At 36.5% G+C, this 11,629-nt stretch overlaps 1 protein-coding gene across 1 annotated transcript in view; it reads left to right on the top strand.

Moving 5' to 3' along the window:
- Positions 1-7,527: 7,527 nt before the first annotated feature.
- LOC148948141 (putative defense protein 3) overlaps positions 7,528-11,629 on the top strand; it is a 67,874-nt gene continuing 63,772 nt past the window's right edge. Inside the window, exon 1 of the mRNA XM_089095703.1 lies at positions 7,528-7,708. Within this exon, the coding sequence (XP_088951829.1) occupies positions 7,564-7,708 (145 nt within the window). The 5' untranslated portion in view covers positions 7,528-7,563. The remainder of the gene's footprint in view (positions 7,709-11,629) is intronic.

Raw genomic sequence — 11,629 nt, 5'->3', positions numbered from 1 at the left:
CTGGTGGACTAAGACCCCAATTCTGAGCTAGTGAATTTCCACCGTTCAGGCTGGTGGACTAAGACCTCAATTCTGAGCTATTGAATTTCCATCGTTCAGGCTAGTGGACGAAACTTGTAGTAAGTCACCTCCTTGAACATTCCCTCCCCATGGAAAATTCTCCTTGTGGAAAATCCTCTGCAGTGACCTCACAATTTGGTAGTTACGTGTTACCCCTCGACAAAACTCAAGGAATGAAGTTAAGTTAATCCTAATCGAATATCGTAAAACATGATAAAAATATAATACTGTAGTAACCAAAAGATTCAAACGCTCCCAAAGAGATACACATAGCCCAATGAGACACACACGACCCCTATAACTTTGGGGAAATTGAGCATTGAATGGAGCTTAGTTGCCCCTTCAGTTTTTTGGTCGCTTAAACAGGGCACTAGAACTTTGTCCCATTATGTATATACTTACAAATTCTGATTGGACTTCTATATCTGAACTCCTTTTCAACTTCCTTCCAGTTGCCATGGAGCCAACGCGGGAGTCAGAGGGTTCTGTCGCTATAAGTTGAGTGCTTGATGCATGATCGTGTGTAACTTTTCTAGCGAATTTGATAACAGACGCTCTTGTGGGCTGTATTAACGAAGGTTCGCCATATTTTGCTTTCTTCTCAGAAGGAGGACTATTGCATGTCTCTTCTTCCTTTAAAAAAAAAAAGACAAAAAAATTTAGCATGTAGCAAAAATGTATTTTGGGTTTTTGGAAAATAATTCAGTTTATGTTAGACATTTAAAGTAGTGTAAAAAAAAAAAACATCTTGATTTCAAAATCAGGGGTTTTGATAGTGGGATGGAGGGCCTTTTATAAACTGCTCCTCCCTCCCCTCCTGTAATAAAAATGAAGCTTTTGTAACAATTAATACATTAAAAAATCAACATTTTATTCTAATCCCAATTTACTGATCGAAAGCTGAGCACTTTTTCAAAAACACCCCTAAAAAAGGCCACTGATCTTGATAAAAATCATATCGTAAATGCAGACTGGCCTGTAAGTATTTTCAAAAACAATCCTAAAAAAAGGATCTTGATAAAAAAGGAAGCTTTTGTAAAAATTAAAATATATTTTTTAAAAGAGGTAACCACAAGGAAAGAATAAGGAAAGAATTTCTTACTTAACTTAATCAAAACAATTTTTTTTTTTTTTTTTTTTTTTTTTTTTTTTGCAGACTGGCCTGGAAGTATTTTAAAAAACACCCCAAAGAAAATGGTCTTGTAACAATTAATACATTAAAAGAATAAACATTTTATTCTAATCCCAATTTACCGATCGAAAGCTGAGCACTTTTTTTTTTCAAAAAAAAACATCTAAAAGACCCATTGATCCCGATAAAAAATCACACCGTAAATTTCAACCAATAAGAGAATTAGAGGTTTTTTTTTCAGCTCATAAAAAAACAACAGGCTTCTAAGTGTATAAGTATCCCTTAGTTCTAGTGTAAGGAAAGAATTTTTTCCTTAACTTAATGACAATTTCTTTTTAATAATGAGAATATTTTTTACTCACCAAAAATTGCATAGAATTATCCATTTTTTCTATGTAAATGCTTTTTACAAAAAATGTTTGTAATCTCGAATATAAACGATTCGAAACTGATGGAGAATCAAATATGGAGTCTAAATATATACAAAAATAATTGCATAACAATGAAACAAGACGTGCCGGTTTTGGCTTTATCACCAAAAAGGCAGTGAACTTTGAAATTGTGTCATGACCTGTAGGCCGCAAATAAAACAGGATGGAACATAAAGTGCGCAAAGTATAAGTTAACATACTAAAAACCTGTTTGTCCGGGGGCGTCGTAGAATAACATGGTATTTGCTATAGCTTCCATAGAAGTATTAGAGTATGTGAGAGGATACTCACTCTCTTTGAAAAGGTGTATACAAGGTCCAGAATAGCACAGAAAGGAATCTCTTTGAAACGGCGTATACAAGGTCCAGAAATGGAACCTACTACTCTACTGAGGTGTACTCCTAAAAAATATCTTCGGTTTGAAATGAGCAGTGATCAGGCTGAAATGAATAAAAACATTTTTGTAGATCGTTCATTCTAAATTGTCAAGAGAGAGGAGGGAGTTGGAAGAATAATGCTCCTCGAGGTGCTCGTTGAGGTTGTTCTCACCCTCATATAAAGACTTGCTCCTTGAGGGCGTTCTTCAAGTATTTAAGCCTTTCTCCTTGTAAGATTACGATTTGGATTTTCTATTTAACATCAAAATGTATTGAAATAAAAGGGTAGTTATCAACCAATATTCTTGTTGTATACTTGGTCCAAAAATATTATTCTAAGTGAAGAGAATTCAGAGAAATCTCTTCAAATTATTCTGAAGAATGTCTCACATATATTGGAAATTTTTGGCTGAAAATCCACATTTTAAAGCTTCAGCTATCCCTTTCCCCAAAAATTAACCCCATAAAATGAATAATCATATCTAATATAGAAAGGTATTACCACAATTAAGTTTAGGGTTCATGACTTAAGCTGAGCACTGTCGTGTCAAGTTTACAGGATGGGATCTATTCCTCTACTATAGTAATTGTTTTTCATGTCCCAACCCCATAATTTTAAATCCTAAAAAAAATCTTGGGTGGGCCCATCTTTTGCCTCCAAAATATAAATTAAAAATTATTTCACGATCCCTCTTCAAACAAGATGCCCGGTACCTAATTTTCTGCTAAAAATTGGGCTGCAGTTCAAGGTCGTACCCAGGGGGAGGGGGGGGGGGGGGGGGTACCCGGTTCGAACCTCCCCCCCGAAATTTTTGACCGAGTCGAAAATAAGTCGAAAATTAGTAAAACCTAGGTAAAAATCAGTAAAATTAGTCGAAAACTGAGTCAAAAATTAGTAACCCCCCCCCCGAAAAAGTAAAAAATTAGTAAACCCCCTCCCCCCCGAAAAAAAAATTCAGGATCCACCCTTGCAGCAGTTTGTTGCGAGGCCCATGGGTCCACTTTGATTCTCCAATCATATAAATTGGAGTCTAAGTACTGTCCCGTTTCAGAAAAGATACAATATCCTTATCTTTCTGTGAATAAGTTGGTAATAGGGGGAGGGATAACTGAGTTGTCACTGTCTAACTTGATTTTGCCAAATCCTATGGATTGAATGTCGGGAGAAGGCCACAGATCCACTGTATATCTTCCATAATGAATTTGTAAAATCTTTGAACAATTACAAACGAGGGACTGCGTACATACCCTTTCAAACAGGCCGTGGTAACGAACTTTAAGTAAGGAGCGACCCGGCTCAATAGTAACTGAAACTCTAAAAAACGGATTTTTGATACCATTTGATGTATCAAAAGAATGTGATCTTGGTGCTGATTTCAAAAATATAAGTTTCAATAAGCTTGGTCGTACCTATAAAAGGTTAGGAGCGTTAGAAAATTTTTCTTCTTTCTGAAAAAAAGGAAAAACGCTCCTTAAAAGTCACACACTCTTAATGAAAATCCCATAATCTGATTCAGCGTATTAGAGAACCATACTGTGAAAGTTTTAAACTCCTATCTGCAAAAGTGTGGAATTTTGTAATTTTCTGCCAGAAGAAAGATCACGGATGCGTGTTTATTTGTTTTTCCCAAGGGATGATTGTATTGACCCAGTAGTCCTAGAATGTCGGGAGAAGGCTCATTTGCAATGAAATTAGCAGTTCTAATGTATTTTTTAAGTGGCCGCAAAAATGTGGAATTTAATGTTTTTTGTTAGAAGAAAGATCACGGATGCTTGTTTATTTGTTTTTTTTTCAGATTTGATCGCATCGAACTAATGGTCCTAGAAATCGGGAGAGGATTCATATGAACAGAAATTAAGAGTTATAGTACCCTTTTTCAGTTACCGATTAGACTGGGAGCAACTATCCCCCTCTCATGTCTCTTTTTTCCTATAAACCCTCCGGTCAAAATTTTGAGATAGCCTCTTTGTTCAGCATAGTTAAAAAGTTCCAAAACTGTGTCTTTGGAGATAACATGACCTCCCCCAAGACCCTTAGGATAGGCCTTTAAGTTAAATTTTTCAATTGCTTACGTACAGTATTTTTTATTGGGAAGTATACAGAAATTTTCGGGGGGGGGGGGGGGTATTTTGAGCTTGGGATGATTTTTTCATGGGAGATTTTAAACTGGGGGAAATGACAGAATTCCCATACGAAATTCTTTTTTGCTCTTTGCCTATTCCATTTTGCATGTGGAGATGTTCTGGGGGAGAATTTACGCGTGTTTGGATTTCCGGGAAATAATTTTCACGGAAGGGGGTATTTCTTGAGTGATTGGAGAAACTATTAGAATCTGAAGTCTTTGTTTCAAATTAAAGTATACTAAGGAGGATTTTTCAGATTGAATCTTCTTCAAAAAATTTACGGAGGGGGTGGATTTTCAACGAGGATGGAATTGTACAAAAGGAATTTTACAGGAAAAAGGGGGGTATTTTATGCCGGAGGAACTTTCAATGGAGGACTTTCCAGTGCGGTGGGATTTTTCACGGAGAGTGAGTCAGAATCACCGGCATTATTTGAAAAGGGATCAGAAATCAAATTAAGAAAACAAGTTTTTCAACTGAAAGTAAGGAGCAAGATTAAATCTCAAAACGAACAGAAATTATTTCGTATATGAAGGGGTTGCCCTCTCTCAATACCTTACTCTTTCTGTTAAAGTGTGACTGTTTGTCCCAATTTTTGTAACAATGACTCTTGAAACACAAGGGCTGTCCAATTAGAATATGGAGCTTTTCTGAAAGTGCTGAGAACTTTAGCGTAAAGAGCAAGGTACTGAAGAAGAGGGCAATCATTTTATATACGGAATAATTTCCGTTCGTTTTGAGTTTTAATCTTGCTCCTTACTTTCAGTTGAAAAAACTTGTTTTTTTTTTTAAATTTAGTATGCCAGTAGGAGCTGACGATCAGAAAAGCCGACCCTGCGCACGCTTGTTAAACTCATGATTGAGTAGTGACCTTTGTGTGCAATTATATCAATATGCAGCTGAAACGAGCAATCGCCTGTAAATGTTACATCACGTTAGCAATCTGCAAGAATAGATTGTTGCAGAGAAAACAGTTGGAAATGGCACATCTGGAGGCCCATTTGATTGATAGTTGGTGATGAAATCCGTGAAAAAAGTCTGGTCAAACTGCCTCTTTGCTGTTTCATTCTGTACACTGTACTGTGTACTTGAGATGTTCAGACCTGTCATCAATGAACTTAAAATACTCTTCGAATTCGGCAAGAATTGGGTTGATGACGGCAAGGAATAAAAGAGCAGCTAGTTTCGTTCCTTATGAGAAGCTGCAGGTTAGCTCTGACCACTCAGAGCAAGTATCTTCAGGAAAGGATAAACTGATTGCCATCTCCACCGTAGAAACTCTCTCGCTAATAGTAGCATTCGACTTTTAGCATATCTTTCAGATTGGTTCAGGTTCTTTCATCGCTTCAGATTGGTCAGATTCCGTCAAATTCTTTCTAAGGTCGAATACTTTTCTGTAGTCCCCCAAAAATAAATCAACAATATTACCTGAAGTGTCCAACCACTTGAAGATGAAGTGCTACATTCGCACTAGATATACTGCCTTGTGTGATGGCTTATTCGTACAAATCTATTGAAGGTGCTATTTGTTGTAACAGAGAATGGTAAATAAAACCCTCAGCTACCTTTGCTAAGTTGGGTGTTATAGATATGGGTCTAAGTTGATCACAAGAATTTCAGTATGACACGGACATACGTGGCTTTCCACATCTTTGTAATAATTGTTCTGTGAAACACTGGTTTATTACCGATGCAATTGGCTTGGCTAAAACAGGGGAGTAAACTTTGAGTAATTTACCGGGAGTTAACCTTGTTATGAGGTCCAGTTGTTATGTAGCCGTCCGATCGAATGTAATACTGCTGTTTTAGACACTTCTGCGATTTTGTCTATTCTACAATTGTTAATGATGCCACTCATTTGCTCGTCACTTATGGCTGGGTAAGCGGTACAAATTTGAAAGAAAATTTTGTTAACTTTAGAGGCTTTGATTAAACTACCGTTTGGGTTGCTGATTTGTACTTTTTTCACTAAGCCGTTTCACTGCGTCGTACTACTTGTGCGACTCTGGCTTCAGGAGGGGGGCTACTTTTTCCTTTACGTACCTTTTTCGGGAAGCTTGGAGGGCCGAAACGGCTTTATATACGTAGGCATATAAGTGAATATTCTACTCCAAAACTTTGAAAAAGTTCCGGGGGTGTCGAAAAGAAGTGATGGAGGTACACTTTTTCATATTTGCCCCCCCCCCAATAATTTTATGATTCGTAAAGTGGTCTTAAAATGGGGGTAAAAAGACTCTTTAATCCTTCCCCAGCAGAGATTTTTTTTTAATAAATTTCTTCCCCCCACCCCATGAAAGCAAAAATCCTGTGTATAACCCTGGTTTTGATCATACATTTTATTGGAAAATTCCACATCCTAGCAAGGCCGAGCAGACGAGAGGAATGAATCAAACAGGTAGGTGGGAGGAGTTTCAGAAGCATAAGGGAATCAACAACCTAGTGGCTATTTACGATTCATCAGGGGATAGTGTAGGAGGTAATGGGTCTTTGTCGCCTAAGCCTAGACGCACATTTATGAATCCGCCCATAGTAATAATGAATTTTCGGGAAAATAATTATACTTTTAATGCTTATTTCGATTTATTACTCATTAAACATTTATTACGTTCTACTTATATATTTTACCACGAAATTCCACATCTGTGCGAGGCTGAATATGACAGAAGAGATGAAACCAACAGGTAGGCTCAACTACTTGTTGTAATAGTAACATATCCCCCTCCCAAAAAATAAAATAAAAAGTAATCCATGCGTGCGTGTCTGGTATTAGAGTTGAGCACACTAGATAGCAGGGCCGTATTCAGGATTATTTTTCGGGAGTGCAGGGGAAGGGTTTAAAAAATATTTTTTTATACCCATGTTTGTTACGATTTTACGAGTCAAACGTTTTTTTTTTGGGGGGGGGGGGAGGGGCTCAAATAAGTATAGTTTTCATGTATTTTCCCCCCCACCCCCCCAGTCCCGGTAGATCCCTTTACCGCAAGGTTTTCAATGTTTCTCAACTATGATTTTAGCGAACTTTATTTACTTTAAAAACAGCAAATTCTTCTAGATGACCTAAATTACTGACAAGGTATCATGAGAGGATATATGGAAAGATCGTGCTTTAATGACCATGAAAACATTCTGAGGCCATGACCTATTAACGCCAACTCTAATGAATTAGTTCAAGTTTATAACAGCCCCGACAGGAAGTCAAAATTTAGGAAGTTGAAAACTCTAGAAGTCAAAAGATAATACAGATAATCTCATTATTCATAAGAACACGGAAATAATTATACAGAATTTAAACTAAAATCTTAGCCGTAAAAATGACCAAAAGGCTAGTTATATGTCTGCTTTGTGGGGATTAATACTAAAAATGATTTACACACTGTTTATCGTTGTTAGTGCTGTTAAAGCGTTCCCAAATGGCGTACCGTCTTTGGCGTGTAATAGTATGATACCTGGCCACGGTCTAAGACCACAAAATAATGCGGACTCACAAATAGTATTTGAAGCTAAACCAAATCTGGTACACGCACCTCTAAGAAAGGATGAGCCTATAGAGAACAGAAAGAAAAATGGACCACACGTAGTTACATGTAAGTAATCAGGTCATCTTTGCGAGTAGGGAAGCCCCCTAAGATAAATTTGAATCCCCTCCCCCCCCCCCTCATGGGAAAATTATATTTTTAATCGGTTTTCTCGCAAAAACCTTTTAGGACCCTTGAATATAATAATTTCTTTTTATAGTTTTTTATATAAAAATGGGCTAAAACGTTTGTTTCAAACTTACTATTTCATTATAAACCCATTTTGTAAAAGTTGTACATTTCACAAACATCGATTTCTGAAGATCAAGTTGAATAAAAAAAAAAATCTAAACTTAAAAAAAAAATCAAAAACAAAAAATCAGCTTGTTTTCTTCTTATTCTGCCAGACCGCTTAAAAACTGTCGTTTCGCCTACATGTCGAAAAATATCAAAGCCGACAGAAGAAACATGGCGGATGGAAAAATGGAGAAATTGTTTTGAATCTTTTTTATCCGATTTAATTGTGACAAATAAATACTTTTGGATTATATAACTTTAACAAAATAGATATTATAATGAAATAGTAAGTTCGAAACCAATTTGCTAACCCGTTTTGTACCCAAAAAAGGCAAAATGAAATTGTACTTTTCCAAAAAAAGTCTAAAAATTGAATTTGGGAGAAAAGCAATTATTATATTAAGAAAGAACAAAAAAATGGCATCGAGCGGTATGTTCACTTTACTGAACTGCTCCATATTTTACGGCAATTACTAAAAAGATAATATCAAACCCCCAGGGTGGTACATTACAATGGGCTATTAGGGCAATTGCTACCTCCAGACCTCAAGTCGCCCCTTCTAAACTGAATTTTTCCGCCATATTTTCCTTTGATCTCTCCAACACTTAAGTATAAGTAATATGTATGATTATATGATTTCTCACGTAACAGTTTGTAACAATTTTTGTGAAATACCTACCATTCAATATGGGTTAATTCTATCCTCTAGTGTATTTTTGATATTCATCCCACTTTTGGCTGTATGTTGGAAATTGAGATTGCACCTCAAGGGCTTTTTTAAACTTCCCATTAATACTTACTTCTAGATGGGCTTTTATTGAAACCACCCTATACAGAGCTTTATCTTTTCAAGTCACCTATTTGGGCTTAACACAATAGCCTTTATCCAATTATAGGCTACAACCTAAATGTGCTATAGAAGAGATATACCAATAAATTAACGATTCTTGTAACACAAAATCAGTTTTGTCGAAATCTCCGAGCGATACCACAGTCAGATATGTTTCAAATAGTTAGTGGTTACGAACTGTAAGCAAGGAACGAATCGGCCCAATAACAATAGGTATACATAAATAGAATTGGCTTTTTATCCGGATTTTCAAACAATTCGTTGTAACCAACTGTAAGCAAGGAGCGATCCAGCTCAATAGTAACTGAAACTATAAATAACGGAATTTTGATACCAGTATATACATCAAAAGAGTCAAATTTTTGTACTGATTTCAAATATGTAAGTTTCATCAAGTTTAGTTTTACCCATCAAAAGTTATGTGTCTGAGAAAATTTGCCTTATTTTCGAAAAAAGAGGGAAACACCCCCTAAAGGTCATTAAACAATCACACCTTCCGATTCAGCGTATCAGAGAATCCTATTATAGAAATTTTTAAGCTCCTATCTGCAAAAATGTAGAATTTTGCAATTTTTTTCCAGCAGAAAGATCACGGATGCGTGTTTATTTGTTTTTTTTTTTCAAGGGGTGAACTTATCAACCCAGTTGTCCTAGAATATCGTGGGAGGGCTCATTCGAACGGAAATTAAAAGTTCTAGTGCCCAATTTAAGTTTCTTTTTAGTCACCTTATAAAAATTTTCAGATAGCCATTTTGTTCAACATGGTCAAACAATACAATAACTAGGTCTTGAAGGATGAATTAATCCCCCAAAGTCCCCGAGGGAAGGTCTTCAAGTTATGGGTTTTGCCCCATGTTTACATATAGTATTGGTTATTGGGAAGTATACAAAAGTTTTCAGGGGGGATTTTTTCTGGTTGTTGGGGATAGGTGGGTCGGAGGTTACGTTGGAGGATCTTTCCATGGAGGACGGGGCATTGCTATGAAAGGGGCACCGGGTTTCCCAACATTATTTAGAAAAAAACTATCAGAAATTAAATAAAAAAAAATTCCAACCAACAGTAAGGAACAACATCAAAACATGAAAGGAACAGAAATTATTACGCATATAATTGGGTGCATCCCCTAGTCATTACCTTGCTCTTTACGCTAAAGTTTTTTTTTAACTTTCATCAGAGCTATTTATTCTAATTAACGGCCTTTGTGATTAAGGGGTCCTTCTGAAAAATTGGAACAAAATTTGAACTTTAGCGTAAAGAGCGAGGTATTGACAAGAGGGCTAAACCCCTAATATACTTAATGAAAATATAAGAATATAGAAGTTCGTTACGTAAGTTAATTTGTAAGTTCCGTCAGATCAAAATTTCCAAAAATCCAATTAGCCCAAAAAATAAAATTAATATGCAAAGTTCGTTTTAACTATTCATGTACGGTAAGCCAAAATCAAAGTTGCATTAATTCAAATATGTTCAGAAGAAAAAAAAAAGTTTTTTTTAAACTAAAAGTAAGGAGCGACATTAAAACTTAAAACGAACTGAAATTATTCTGTGTATGAAAGGGGCTGTACCCTCCACAATGCCTCGCTCCTTAAGCTGAAGTTTGTCTCTGTCTCATAACTTTATTTTTTAAAACAATAAAAATCTTTAGCGTAAAGAGCGAGACGTTGAGGAGGGGCCAGTCCCTTTCATATACGGAATAATTTCTGTTCTTTTTAAGTTTTTAAGCGCTCCTTACTTTTAGTTAAAAAAAAACTTGTTTTTTTTTAAATACATATATAAAAACCACTGAATTTAATGTTACCCATCGAAAGCTCCGAGCTTGAGAAAATTCGAGTGATTTTCAAAAAAGGAGGAAGATTGGAAGATTGTGGAAGATCCCCACAAATTCAAGGAATCTTAAGGAAAATTGCCCCTTCAAATTTAGCGTATCTGTGGATCCTGTAGGGGGATACTGTGGATACTGTAAGGGGCTTCAAGCTCCCATTTTAGAAAATGAGGAATTTTGTTTGTTTTTTTTTTGGCAGAAGGAAGATCACGGATTTTTTTTTGTTTCTCTTATCCCTAGGGGTGATCGTGACGAACCAATACTACTACCACTAGTGCTAACAGTTCAACGAAGAGTCAAGCCCCCTGAGGACAACACACTTATACACGCTTCTCCTCCCTCCCAATCTGCACAAAGCCTCTTTCTTTATATCCTTCCAGAAACTTCCTATTTCTCTTAAATCTTTCCTTACGACATTCTCCCACCCCTACTGAGGACGACCTGCTTTTTGTTTACCCGTAGATGGTCAGTCAAAACTGCAAAAAATTCGGCATAAATCAGGTAGGGATTCGGTAAAATTTATCGCCCCCAATAAAATGAGCCTAAGGACGCCCCTGCCTCTATCCCAGTTATAACATATTCAAAAGTGTTCTGCCCACCTCTCTTTAACTCTTTTCTTGTCAGTAATTGTGGCTTGATCCTATCTTGAACTGGGAAAAGTCCAAATTGACTAATCCCTCTCAATTCATTAACATGGCAGGATAATTTTTACTATTATGCTATCTAGCTGCCTTTCCAGATCTTTGGCAATTTTATCCGTGACCTTTACTTCACACCTCCTTAGTTCATATTTTAATGAATCCAGGGGCGTCACAAGGGGGGTGGGGTGCACCCCCCCCCCCCCAACTTTTTTGGCATTCGATAAAAATGTCACTGAAGGCGAAAATTTTGGTAGAATTTGGCAAAATCGGCCGAAATTTAGCAAAATTCTTTATTTCTGCTAAAATTAGGCATAAATCAGGTAGCGATTCGGTAAAATTTACTAAGATCACCCCCAATAAAATGAGCCTAAGGACGCC

This window comes from Artemia sp. Qi Xiang Cuo, chromosome 10 (genome assembly GCF_049724085.1).
Source record: "Artemia sp. Qi Xiang Cuo chromosome 10, ASM4972408v1, whole genome shotgun sequence".
Classification (NCBI taxonomy): Eukaryota; Metazoa; Arthropoda; class Branchiopoda; order Anostraca; family Artemiidae; genus Artemia; species Artemia sp. Qi Xiang Cuo.
Note: the sequence above shows the minus strand (reverse complement) of the source record. Positions and strands in the feature narration are given on the sequence as shown.